Here is a 13,943-nt window from a genome sequence, read left to right as displayed (position 1 = left end):
GCTGGAACAGAAGGTATTGCCTGCCACCCTATGGCTGCAGGTGACACAGCAGAGGTGTGGGCGGCTGTCTCTTGACTGATTCCTAGTCTTGCCCCTGAACCTGAGTTCCCACATGCATGGATTTAAGCACTGTCTTTCTGAGGAAGGGACTGTGCTCATTTTCCACATCTCCTCTTGAGGGGCTGTTTCCCGTGTTTATTGACTCCTCGTTTGTGCCCATCACTTGCTAATGTTATCCATGCTGCCTTCTGTCTCTGTGTAAGATGGGAAAGCCTCCACACTTGACTCTGTCTCTTGTTTTTCATCCAATGTTACTCCCTGAATATACCCTCCAGGGGTATCTGTCTTCTTCCTTCCACATCTAGCATGATCCTTGTGTATCCACCTCCCTAAGGACTGTTTCTTTTTTTTTTAATACATATTTTTAAAAATTAATTTATTTATGGCTGCGTGTGTCTTTGTTTCTGCGTGCGGGCTTTCTCTAGTTGCGGCGAGTGCGGGCTACTCTTCGTTGCGGTGAGCGGGCTTCTCCTTGAGGTGGCCTCTCGTTGCGGAGCACGGGCTCTAGGCACGCGGGCTCAGTAGTTGCGGTGCACAGGCTTAGTTGCTCCGTGGCATGTGGGAGCCACCCGTACCAGGGATCGAACATTTGTCCCCTGCACTGGCAGGTGGATTCTTAACCAGTGCACCACCAAGGAAGTCCCAAGGACTGTTTCTTTATAGTGATTTTATGCACAAACTCCATATGTTCTTCCTGCCTCCTGTATCCCCATGAGCACCTCTCCCTGCCCCCATCTAATTATTTCTTCCCTCTCTCATATCCTATTGTTCTGTTCGTTTTCTGCCTTGAAAGTTGACCGCTAGCTTCTTAGTTTTCTGCCTTAATTTCTAAGTCATAGATTACTTTCAGGCTAAAAGTTTCCTTCTAACCACTGTTTTATTCCTCATCATTCATTGGAAATTAAATCAATTTTTAATAATTTGACTCATCAGTGATTTAGACTAGACCTTCTTTCCCAGTTCTGGAGTTTTCTTTTTCCCTTTTGTGGTCATTTTTATTTAAACTTTTGACCTTACTGAAACTAGAACTTCCATCCAAAAATGTATATAGAGCTTAAGTTTTTGCCCTGTTTTTTTTTGACATTGTGTTTAAGGTGGTATCTCTGGGCATTCAGGTAACCTCATTCCACAGATTTCGATCTTAAGTATTTTCACTATTGTTTCTTCCAATGATTTTGTAGATTGCAGGTCAATTTATTATTCAACTTATCAGTGACACAGTAGTTTGTATGGCTTTTAATTTCAAAGAATATTTTTTCACTTTTTTTCTTTTTAACTGATTTTTATCTGATGTTAATTTTAACCAGATATGTTCCCTAGGTAGGCATGACTAGATTTCTTTCCATTGTGTTTATAATTTAAATGGATTTTCACATCTTTGAGCCTCAGAGCCCAGATAGGAGTGTGGGAAATAGGACTCCTCAAAGGACAGAGATTAAATCTCAAAGCTCTTAGATTTATTAAGCAAACTCAGGTCCAGGGTAAAAGGGTTCTGTACTCCCAATTCCAATGTGTGGGGTGTTTTTCCTCCACACATCCAAGCAATTCTGGGACACCAAATGAGTGTCCTACAATTCAACTCAATTCTGACACCGTTTACCCAGAGATAGCATCAGATTCCACAGGTGAGGGGCTCAGTCCTTGTTCCCCACTCCACCCACCCAAGATACCAGTCATAAGTCCAGGTTGTCACCTGGGCTTCTGACCAACTGGCTATAGATTGGAGGTTCCAACAACCCCTTCCTCATTTAATTTGCTGGAGTGGCTCACAGAATCCAGAGAATCATTTTACTTACTAGATTACCAGTTTATCATAAAAGATTATAACTCAGGAACAGCCAGATCGAAGAGATGCATAGGGCAAGGTATGGGGGAGGGGTGCAGAGCTCTCATGCTCTCTGAACACACCACTCTCCCTGAATCTCTACCAACCTGGAAGCTCTCCAAACCCCATCCTTTTGGGGTTTTATGGAGGCTTCATTACATAGGAGTGATCGATTAAATCATTGGTCTTTGGCGATTGATTCAACCTCCAGTCCCTTTCCCCTCCCTGGAAGGGAGAAAGGGGAGAAAGTTCCCAGAGCCCCATCATCACCCCACCTGCTGTTATGTTTGATTTATTATAGATAACCTGTCAGCCTGGATCTCTCTTCACAGACTGTGTACACCTGTCTACACATAAGGATCTGGATTATCTCAGGATCCCACCTCCTCGGCTCCCCCTCCCCCTCCATCCCTTCTCTGACACTTTTCAGTCCCTCCATTTCATTTGTGCTCCTCTCAGCCCCATGCCTGACTTTGGTGCCCACTGAGTTCTTTTAGAAACATTCTGCATTCAGGGATATGAAATCCTTGGTGAGGTCTGTCAAGGATTGGAATAAGGTGCTGGGCTGATCCTCCTTCCTGAACCCCTGTTTAGTTGGGGAGGCTGATGCTAACATGCAAACCTTTTTTTTTTTTTTTTTTTTTTTTTTTTAACTCCTCCAGGCAAAGGGATATTGGGAAAGATTCTGGAGTAGAGTGTTAAGATTTAACAGTATTCTTTGAATATTTGCACCATGATGGGCCTTGGAGGTGCCTTGAGGGTGGTGCTTTGAGTGGAGTAGTTATCAGGAAATTGTTGATTTTAAGGAAGTCAGGAAAGAAAAGATCACTCACAATTCAACAATTCAGGGTAAGCTCCTAAAGGACTCTTTCTGGTTACTTAATGTCCAGAAGCCAAGCCCTCACCTCTTATCAAAGCTACAGGCCAGTAGATGCCAATGAGGTTCACGTAGCATCAGATCTATCTATGCTTTTCCTTAATGTGGGGATTTTGGGTACAGAATTTAAGGAAGCACCAAAAACACTCAGTAATCAAGATAAATATTTTAATGTATTATCTTAAAAATAAAAATAATGAACAAAATCTCCCCTCCCCCCAATCCATGATGAACAAAACTGTCAAATTATGCCTCCTCTTCACCCCTCTCTCCCTCACCATCACCACCACGACCACCACCACCACCACCACCACAAGCTCGTAAACTTTCCTCCAAGCGATACTTGCACCAGGGTTTGCTGGCTCGAGCCGCGGGGCTTCATTATACTACTACCACCAGGGAACCTTTTCCTCTTTACCCAAGTCCAGCCTCTCCATTCCTCAAAATCCCGGGCACACAAGACGAAAGCCACTCCCACCGCCATTCCAAGTTGGCCCAAGCCAATCCCGCTCTCTCCGAAAACAGCCTTGGTGTTCCCTGTCTATACTGGCGCCCCCTCCCAACCTCGGGGACGTAAAGCCGGTGTCGCTCCTATCTGGGAGTCCCAACACAGCATCACCCCGCTTCCCCACCCTCCAAGTGCTTTACTCTGAGCCGCGCCCACATCGGCCCGCCTCTGGTCCAGCCCGTGCCGACCCTGGTTTCAGCTCCGGGAAGGGGACACCAGTGGAGACTTTGGTGGGGAAGCTTAGCTCCCCCGCGCCGCTGAAGGTCAGTGCGCACAGTCTGGTCACCCGCCGCCGCAACACCAGGCTCCAGGACCACATTTCCTAGACTTCTTGGGGGTGTCCGCGACGCTCTCGTGGCCTGCAGATCTCATTGGCCCTCGGCGGAGAAACTGGTGAACCTTGCTGTCTGGGCACCTTAACAACGGGCTCCTAAATTTGGCTGTGTAAGAGGTGGATGTGACAGTCACCCTGCGATGGAGAAGCCCACGCCCCTCTCCTCTCCATCCCAAGACTACACTCTCCAGAGGCCTCTGCGGCCACTTCCGCCCTCCCTTCCGCTCGCCCCTTAGCGTGAGGAGTTGGCGTAACAGGAACACTTCCGGCCGGTGGAGTCCGCCCATTAGGCCGGTTGGCAACGGGGTAGACAACAGTATTCGGGTCCTTCTCAAACCTCTGCTCTTGGTTCCCGAGCTTCAGCCTCAGGATCGGTAACGTGCACCCCGCGTTCCGTGAGTGCCCAATAGTCACTGCCTCGTCCACTCAGCACGTCCCCATGCTTGTCCCGGTTTTACTCACGACGACACAGTCTGCCTTAGGGACAAACCCTTACTCCGCTGCTGGGGGATATGGGCTTCACTCTCTGGCCAGAGCTTGGGGCTGAGCTTGAGGGTGCTCGGTCACCCTGGGCCCTTTCTCCAGGGGTCTAGATGGGAATTGGCTTGTGGTGGTGAATTCTGTGACACTCCCAATCCCCAGTAGTGGGGCTCTGGAGCACACCCCGCCTGCACTTGGGAGGGGTTTTCCAACTAGGCATGCTCTTATATCTCTTCACATCCTCAGATCTGCCTTCTGAGACTTTGCCCTTCTTCAGGGAGAGCACTCAGGAGATCAGGAGAATGGCCACGGGGCTCCTGAAAGCCAAAAAAGAGGTGAGAATTTCCGTAAAATTCCATCTTGGCTGTCAAGAGGATGAATCCATTCCCTTTTCTTGCTCTGGAGGCTGCCTTGTTGGTATTGGGCAAAGCTCTTTCCTGGTCCTGGAGGAGTGGCTTACATGGAGTTTCCCTCAACATTTCTTTCTGCTCCATCCATACTTCAGTCATCCTCGAAGCAGTTAATTGTGAACAACACACATGGAGCAATTTAAATAAAAATACAGGGACATCCAGGCTTAATTGTCCAGTGATAAGGCTGAAAGGCAGGGACAGCAGAGTGGACTGTGGCCTGAAGTGGCTGGGGAGGACTTCCAGGAGAAGTAGGGCTGTTTGAACTACCCCTGCGAGTCTGGTAAATTGGAGAGTTGGTGAAGACATACCAGTGGGAGGGCAGGAAGAATGGTTAGTCTGAGGCTGGGCCACTGGGCACACTGCCCTTAACACAGTGTGGGAAGATCGTATTTTAGGTTGATTTTTAAATAATGTACTGGTGAAGATACAGACTATCTTCACCAGTACATGATATGGTCTGCCCTGAATTTTACATTTGAGAGCATTTTCGGCGTCTGGCAATGGGGAGATTTCACAAAAAATTCTGGATTGCTTGCCTCTCAGAAAATAAACTGCACTCTACTTTGGTGTCAGGGAATTTGAGCTGAACAGTGTCTGCATCATTTGGACAGGTCCTGTAGTCTATTTGCTGTAGTTTCCACAGTATCCTCCATACTGAGGTTGAAACCATTGAAATCTAACGTTTTGCCTGTCTCTCTCATTTTTATTACCTGCCTGGCCCCTGAAGGATTTTCGTTTTCCACCTCTGAGTCTGGGTGGCCAGGTCAAGTGCCAGGCTGAGGAGTGTAGACTTTGTCTTTGAGTAAGATGGATTTTGAAGGATGTTGAGAAGGGATTTGACATAGGAAATCAGAGCTATAGGCATATAGGAACTTAAGGGGAAACTTTCTAACCCCTGAGAATGGTGACTATGATGAGTTTGACTTAATTGAATGTGACTGATATTTATTGAACACCAACACAGTTGCCAGGCTTGTTTACTATCATTTTTGATATGCACTAACTTGGTTATTTCAGATCTGCCTTCATTGTCTTGATTTCTTATTTTTTTTAATACATTTATTTATTTTAATTATTTATTTTTGGCTGAGTTGGGTCCTCATGGGCTGTGCATGGGCCCTCTCTAGTTGCGGCGAGCAGGGGCTTCTCCTCGCCGTGTTGCACGGGCCCCTCATTGTGGTGGCTTCTCTTGTTGTGGAGCATGGGCTCTAGAGTGCGGGCTCAGTAGTTGTGGTGCACGGGCTTAGTTGCTCCGCGGCATGTGGGATCCTCCCAGACCAGGGATCGAACCCGTGTCCCCTGCCTTGGCAGGCGGATTCTTAACCACTGCACCACCAGGGAAGCCTTCTTGATTTCTTAATTCTGGTCTCCATGTTAGAGATTTACAGTTTCCTAGGCGTTATCAGAACAACTTTGAGAGTTCTACATTTATCATTTGTAAAATATTATATTCATCTGAAAAGTGTTAGTACCAAGAATGCACAGGAAATCTGGGGCATTTCCTAAGGTAACATTGAATCTTTTGTGTGTACTTTCTTCACCACTCATAATGTTACTAGGGAAGCATTCTGATTTTCTGGGAAAAGCCAGAAATTTGTGTGAGCTGAATTTTCCTGCCCTTAATACTTTAAAAAAGAAAAAAGAAAAAAAAAAGCATTATGAAAACTTGACCAAAGTGCACAAGCATTTGAATCGATAAGTTGTTTAAGATGAAACCTCTGTGCCTAGAGGAGTACCTGGCACACATGATATGTTTGGTGCATGGAGGAACCACACCTTAAAGAAATTAATTTGAAGGAACTAATAAGTAACAAGGGAGTTTCTGTTTGTTTTGATATGTTATTTGGGGCATGTAATTAACCACATATTTCAGGGGGTTTGAGGAGGATTTCCAGGTACTCTAATATGCATGACATCTGAATTACACAAAACAATTTAAGCAAATATACAGTAGGATATTAGCTATCACTGCCTGAGAGGGTAAAGTAGAATTTGTAACAAATGAGTTGGGCTGGCAGGCACATGATGTTACTAATTCTTAGTATTTTCTCCTTGATTCCATTGAACAAATTTGCTGAATGTTTACTGTTTGCAGAACTCTTGATAGACTACATTCAATGATGTGTAAAGCACAGCCTGCACACTTATGAGTCTTGCACTTTATTTTTAGATTTCTTTATCATTGGGATTTGGTTAATTTTATATACATACACACACACACACCCCTACATACATACATTTTGATAGACCTTAATGATAAGATCGTATTGTATTAAAGCTAGTGACATTATATCTACTCAGACCCATTTTTTAATAGATGAAGAAAGAACAACCAACATTTATCCAACTGAAAGCGATTTCAATATTAGTGCTTTGAGTGAATGATCCAATCCATTAGTTCTCAATTTGGGGGAACATTTAACTTGTTCCCAATATTTAACTGTTGCAAATAATGCTTCTGTGATCAACTTTGTGCATGAAATTCTTTTATAGATTTGTATTTATTCTCAAAACTAAAATATGACAAGGTGAGTAGAAATAAATATTTTGAAGCAGTGAGCACTCACACCAGTTGGAGCTTTGGAACCCTGCTTGTTCTAAAACATGTGATCCTATCAATTATTTCTTCCTTTTTTGAGATTCCTTTGTTCCATCACCATGTTTCACTTTACATTGTGCAGTTTTTTTTGTTTTTGTTACACTGTGCAGTGTTACATTCCCAGGGTAGACCTGCCAGTGCAGATCTTCTTCTTCTCTAATGTGAATGTTCACAATAATGTCCTGATTTGTTTCCCCATGTTGATATGTTCCTTTGCTACCCATTGCATCTGTAATCCTCACGTCCCCCAAACATTACAGTAACATCACTTTTCTGATCAGAAGTCTTCCTTCAGTGTCTCAACAACAGTGTCTTAGATATTCAGGGCAGTCTTCACTTCAAATGTGTTCTGTTTATGACATCATGTTCTGATTATTCATTCTGAAAATGTGTTTATTGCCAGCACAGTGGAGTAATCTCATATACACCTTTAATTTAGATTAGATTCACTTTTTAGGCACTTGTCTGGAAAAAGGGGGGGAAATAACTATTCAAGTCATTCAAATAAATCTATCCTCTATCACCTAATGACTTCATGCCTGGGAGGCAGTGAGAAATGGGAGGACTGAATCTGTTGCTGTCTGAATCTCTCTTAGGAGTTTGTGACAGCATGAGCATCTTGGCAATCAATTAACCTTGATCTCAAGGTTAATATTACTTGCAAAGTATTTTTCATATAACGTGACTCCTTTATCAATGTATAGGTTAGCCTTTGCTTCATAACAAACTACCCAAAACTTACTGACTTAAAACAAAATAATTTAGGGACTTCCCTGGTGGTCCAGTGGTTAAGACTCCGTGCTCCCAATGCAGGGGGCCTGGGTTCCATCCCTGGTCAGGGAACTAGATCCTGCATGCTGCAACAAAAGGTCCCGCATATAGCAACTAAAAGATCCCGCATGCTGCAACGAAGATCTCACACGCGGCAACGAAGATCCCGAGTGCTGCGACTAAGACCCGGTGCAGCCAAATAAATAAATAAATATTTAAAAAGAAAAACAAAATAATTTATTAGCACACAATTTGATAGGTCAGCATTTTGAGCTGGGCACAGATGGATGTTTTGCAGGTTTCACTTGTGCTCTTGTTGCTGCAGTCAGCTGGTGGTTTGACTGGGGCTGGGTGACTATCCATGCATGACAGTTACCAAGCTGGTTGTCTCAGGTGTGTTGGTTTTTCTTGGTTCTTTTCCATGTAGGCTTGGGTTTGTTCTAGAGACTCTGCTTAGGCTTGATCAAATGATGGTCTTGGGTTTCCCTACACAGCAAGAGAGAGGACAACCGCAATGGACAAGCACGTTTTAAGCCTCAGCTCGTTGTTATGTTTGCTAATGTCGCTTTGATCAAAGCAAGGCACATAGCCAAGTGCAGAGTTGTGGAAGGGACTAACACAAGGGTGTAGATATAGGGAGATATTATACAGTGGGGTTCATTACTGTAACTACCCTCTGGTCCCAGTGATCCATGTCCTTCCCTTGTGCAAGATAAACTCACTCCCCTCCCAAGATCCCCAGAAGTTTCATCCTCAAAGTCCAGTATCATATGCATATCAGTCTGGATGTGGCTAAGGCTTCTTCAGTGAAACTCCTTTTGAGTCAGAGATGTATACTAAAAAGACAATTTATTTGTTTCCCTCTACCCCCAGCTACCCACCTAGCACACAGTGGTGAGACATGGACAGGAAAACTGCAATATACACTCCCATTCAAAAAGGGGAGGAGTTGGAGGCACATAGGAGGCCTCTTCATTTTGAACTGTCTCCAGCCCTTTTAGTCAAACTGATATGACTTCTTTAGAGTATATATATATATATTTTTTTAATTTATTTTATTTTATTTATATATTTTTGGCTGCATTGGGTCTTCGTTGCTGTGCATGGACTTTCCCTAGTTGCGGCGAGCAGAGGCTACTCTTTGTTGCAGTGTGTGGGCTTCTCATTGCAGTGTCTTCTCGTTGCAGAGCATGGTCTCTAGGCACGTGGTCTTCAGTAGTTGTGGGGCACAGGCTCAGTAGTTGTGGCTCATGGGCTCTAGAGCGCATGCTCAGTAGTTGGGGCTTACGGGCTTAGTTGCTCCGTGGCATGTGGGATCTTCCCGGACCAGGGCTCGAACCCATGTCCCCTGCATTGGCAGGCAGAGTCTTAACCACTGTGCCACCAGGAAAGCCCTGATATGGCTTCTTTAAAAACTCTTTGGGTTTCCCATGTATCAGATTATATTACTCTATTAAACAAAAAGCTACAATCACATTTCCTTTCCAGATAGGCCTCTCATCTTTGGGCAGGGTGTCAGTGCTGTGGGACAATACCTGTAAGAATCTCAGAAGCCCTTTTGTCTACTAGGCATCACCTTAACAATTTCAGAGGTCATAACATTTGGGTCTTTTAGCCAAACTCTTGATCTTTACCCTGAGGCCATTTCTTATTTTGAGACTCTTGCTGGCTGGAGAGACTGGAGATGTAAAACAGTTTTATTTTCCAACCCAGCAAGTCCTGGCTTGTCTATATTTCCTCTAAATTATGCTTGCAAACTGCTTAGTTGCTTCTTTAACTCTTCTCTTTCTATACATTATCATGTATAGAAGCTAGCTAGAAGCATCCAACTGAAGCTTTTAACAGGCTTTCAGGAGATCTGTTTAGTCGGATGTGAAAATTCATTAGGTATTTTTTCTTTATCCTAAATTAGTTCCCCAGACTGCTAGCTGTATTGCTACTCAGTGGGAGAGGTTTGAAATGGATCATCCAGTTAGTGTTTACCATACCCTCCCTACATGCATGGATCTCAGACAAAGAAACCATGAATCTTTCTAGAGCTGCAGGAATACCAGTTGTATTAAACTTGTTGAAATAATGTAGGTTGGTCTGTAACATAGCTCCTTTGTCAGAGATTTTCAGGGTATGTGTGTGTGTGTTTATTCTGAGGAGGATCTATAAGATCAGATCACTACAGGGACTGGGCAGGAACTTGAATGAGTGAATAGTCTTTTTCTCTCTAACATTTAATTATGAACAGCTTCAAACATAAAGAAAAAAATACAAAGACTTGTACCTTGACATTCACATACCCACCACCTAGATTCAATAATGAGTATTTTGCAACATGTGCTTTACCACCTGTCTATTCACATGTGTGGTCCTCTACCATCAGTTCAAGGGTAGTATTCAAATATTGCCTTACATGCACAGTAGAGGACAGAGTTTTATAATCCTTTGACCTTTCAGACTCTCTGTAGGCTGCTACAACCTGCCTGCTCTCTTTCCCAACTAGCCACTTTTCATTCTTTATTCCCTCCCATCTCACATGCCTTGTCTGGAGTACCTAGCCTTCCTCGCTCCTTCATCCTTTGAATCCTGCCTAGCCTTTAAGACCAAGATCATACTGCCGTCTCATGAAACCATTTCTGATCTCTGTGTCCTACAGTGACCTCTCCCTCTCCAGATTCCTCTGACCCAGTGATTTGCAACCATGACTATACATAGGAGCCCTTAAAAGTATAAAAGCCTTATCCCTGAAGAGTCTGATTTTATTGATTTGTGGTGGGACCCAGGAATCCGTAATTTAAAACACCACACAGAGAATTCCCTGGCGGTCCAGTGGTTAGGACCCGGCATTTTCACTGCCGAGGGCGTGGGTTCAGTCCCTGGTTGGGGAACTAAGATCCTGCAAGCTGCGCGGCACGGACAAAAACAAAACAAAAACCAAAAAAACCTCACCACACACTTACTGTGTGGAGCAGTCAGTTGTCTGAGTCCTTACATTTATCAACTCATCTGATCCTCAGCACAACCTGGGAAATAAGCACTGTTATTCTCAGTTCAGAGAAGAAGAAACTGAGGTGCTGAGAGGTTAACTAATTTGCCTAAGGGTACACTAGTTGGGGACAGGTAGGTTCCAAATCCAGGCAGAGTGTTTTGAATCCAGGCTCTTCACCACCGTCCACTTCCATTCCTCAGGCCTGAGCAGCGCACGTGGCAGTGTGAGGGAGGGGAAGGAGTGAGCCCTGCCTGAAGTACACATAGTGGTGGGTTATTCATCCCCTGCCCCAGAGGCTGAGCTGCTTCTTGTAGAACATAAATGCTTAGACCAAGTAGTCTCTGAAATTCTTCAAACTCAGCAAGAGGATTATTCTTTTAATGTAGTGTGTATGATGTCTTCCTCATCTTCCTGCTTAGATTTAAAGCTCCCAATGTGGAAGAACTTTTGCTTTTATCCCCCATGGCAGTGAGCCTAGCATGTTGACAGTGATAGGTGCACAATGATGCTGGCTGGATAGAGATGGGAGAGTAATGGTCTTTGAACTATTGGCACGAAGGTCATGTATGGGAGGAGAAAAATTCTTTTTTTCATTGACTGTACATTAGACAAAAGACATATTTACAAGAGAAAAACAATTGGAAATTTATTAACATGTGCATCATGCATACACATGGGAGTATTCGGTGATGGGTAACTCAAAAGGGGTGGTTAGAACTTGAACTTATATAGCATCTTAACAAAATAGCAATAACTTTAGAGATGTGACAAGACAAAGGAAAAGGACTTTGAGTTTCTAGGCAGCAAATTGTGGGAAGGTTAATAATATATGGGGGAACTAATGGAAGATAAGGGCTAGTTAGTAAAGATTTGCTATGTAGATTTCTCTGGCGCTGATCCCTGGGCTGATAAGGGTCTAGAGTTGTATCTGGTGATTAATTTCTGTCCTCCTGGTAGAGAGGGGAAGGGGGACACCTTTGCACATTTATGTTCTGCTTTTAGGCAAATGGGAGAGGGCAGAGAGCTTTTCTTGTGTCTGCTTATTAATTGCCTTCAGCTCAAAATAATCCTTATGCCAAAGTGGCATATTTTAGAGTGGTATATTCTGTTACCCTTTATTCATCATCCATAGTCAGGTCTAGAAATCTTCTCTACCTCCTCAGGGATGCCTTTTGATCTCTCATCCTGAGGTGTGGACAAGGCAGACTCCTGGATGAGCAGAGGTGTGTTTTGTGTTAAAAGGCGTTCGTGGCGTTCGGGGATGTGGCTGTGGACTTCACCCAGGAGGAATGGAGGTTGTTGACCCCTGCTCAGAGGACCTTGCACAGGGAGGTGATGCTGGAGACTTACAACCACTTGGTCTCACTAGGTAAGAAGGGCTTCCCTTAGCACTTAAAGTCTGGCTCACAGAGTATTTTCTGTATGTCACGAAGAAAGGCTACTCACAAAGCAGCTTTGTCTTAGGGTTGGGCTTCAAAACAAAAATTTACCTTTTTCCTCAGGTGGATCTGGATTCAGTAGAGTTGAAAGCAGGTAGATTTATTCATATTGTGTATGCCACTCTGCATTTTTTTTTCTTACTTTATCTTGCCCCAAACCCAGGAGATTTTCATTCACCGTGTTAATATGCTGTTTTTCTGATCAGAGTCACCTTTTCTTACTCAACCCTTCTACTGCAGAGAGTTCACTATTCATAGATCCTCTGTATCACCCTCTGGGTTTCCCTCACCATTTTGGCTCTGAGTTCTGGAATGGCCCCTTGAGCTCATAACCAAGAGTCTCCTTTCTTTCTTTCCTTATGAGCAGAAATTCCATTTTCCAAACCAAAACTCATTTCTCAGCTGGAGCGAGGGGAAGAGCCCTGGATAAAGGAGAGACAACGTCTGCTGGTTCTCTGTCCAGGTGAGTGTGACACAGGGTAGTTGGAACCGTCTGCAGCATGGCAGGTAGGGAAGGATGAGGCATCTCTCAGGTACTGGGAGGAAGCTCTTTTCTAGGCCCCTAGGTCCCTGGTAAGGCTGCCTGGCATGACCTCTTTTCCAGAATATCATCGTCAGTTAAGGGAGGGACTTTCCTGGTTTCCTTGTCGCTTCCCTCCACCAGGAAGCCTCCCTTCCTCTCACTTGGCATTGTTTTCTGCGGGGGATACTTGTGACCAGTTCAGTCTGCTGCCATTTTCAGAAGTGGGCTTCATCCTATTTATTTTTGACTTGATATTTGGAAATTACTTCAAAATTACAGAAAATTTTCAAAAATAAAAATAGTACAAAGAACATTCTTATGTCCTCTACACATACACATATATGTATAAATATATATGGCATATATGTTTTTATAAAATGGCATCATAAAATCACCTACTAATATTTCACCCAGTTTGCTTTATCATTGGCTTGTGTGTCTCTTGTGTGCCTGCTCTCCCTTCTCCCTCCACCATACGTATATTTGTGTGTGTGTGTATATGTAGGTTCATATGTGGATGTATGTTAAAAGATTTTCTAAGAATGGTGATATTCTCATATAACCACAGTACAGCTATCAACTTCAGTAAACTTAACTTCAACACAATAATTTTATCTAATACCTATCATCTACCTCTCATAATTGTCAGTAGACACAGTAATATTTTTTCCTCTCCAGAACATGACCCAGTAGTGCATTTACATGGCATATCTATTTAGTCTCTCTTAATATAGACCATTTCAATACCTCTTTTTAGAAGTATACAGTTCCACAGCTCCTTTTTTAACAGCTTCATTGAGTTATAACTTATATACCATAATCTACTTATTGTAAGTGTACAGTTCAATTATTTTGAGTAAACTTTTAGAGTTGTATGATTATCACATCCACACAACTTTAGAACATTCCATCACTCTAAAAAGTTACCTTGTGCCCATTTGCATCTATTTCTCCTCCCATTTGAGCTCCAGGAAACCAATGGTATGCTGTCTCTATAGATTTGCTGTTTCTGGACATTTTATATAAATGGTCTCATAAAATATATATTTGTCTTTGTATCTGGCTTCAATACATAATGTTTTTGAGGTTCATCCATGTTGCAGCATGTACTGGTAATTCATTCCTTTTTATTGC

General features: G+C 43.4%; 1 protein-coding gene across 1 annotated transcript; it reads left to right on the top strand.

The window, feature by feature from the left end:
• Positions 1 to 3,887: 3,887 nt before the first annotated feature.
• LOC118885472 (zinc finger protein 169-like) lies at positions 3,888 to 13,002 on the top strand. Its single transcript, XM_036834108.1, has 5 exons — positions 3,888 to 3,978; positions 4,331 to 4,419; positions 12,090 to 12,216; positions 12,689 to 12,749; positions 12,951 to 13,002. Exons 2-5 carry the CDS (start codon positions 4,387 to 4,389, stop codon positions 13,000 to 13,002), a joined length of 273 nt encoding a protein of 90 aa, XP_036690003.1. The 5' UTR covers positions 3,888 to 3,978; positions 4,331 to 4,386.
• The last annotated feature ends 941 nt before the right edge of the window (positions 13,003 to 13,943 follow it).

The sequence above is a fragment of the Balaenoptera musculus genome, chromosome 19, assembly GCF_009873245.2.
Source record: "Balaenoptera musculus isolate JJ_BM4_2016_0621 chromosome 19, mBalMus1.pri.v3, whole genome shotgun sequence".
NCBI classification, from domain to species: Eukaryota; Metazoa; Chordata; class Mammalia; order Artiodactyla; family Balaenopteridae; genus Balaenoptera; species Balaenoptera musculus.
This window is presented reverse-complemented; position numbering and strand designations above follow the sequence as displayed.

Bases quoted from the DNA above. Each gene is read 5' to 3' on its own strand.
- LOC118885472 (XM_036834108.1), top strand. From the start codon at position 4,387: ATGGCCACGGGGCTCCTGAAAGCCAAAAAAGAG. The intron at 4,420-12,089 runs GTGAGAATTTCC...TTGTGTTAAAAG, and splicing joins TCCTGAAAGCCAAAAAAGAG to GCGTTCGTGGCGTTCGGGGA. The intron at 12,750-12,950 runs GTGAGTGTGACA...TCCCTCCACCAG, and splicing joins TCTGCTGGTTCTCTGTCCAG to GAAGCCTCCCTTCCTCTCAC.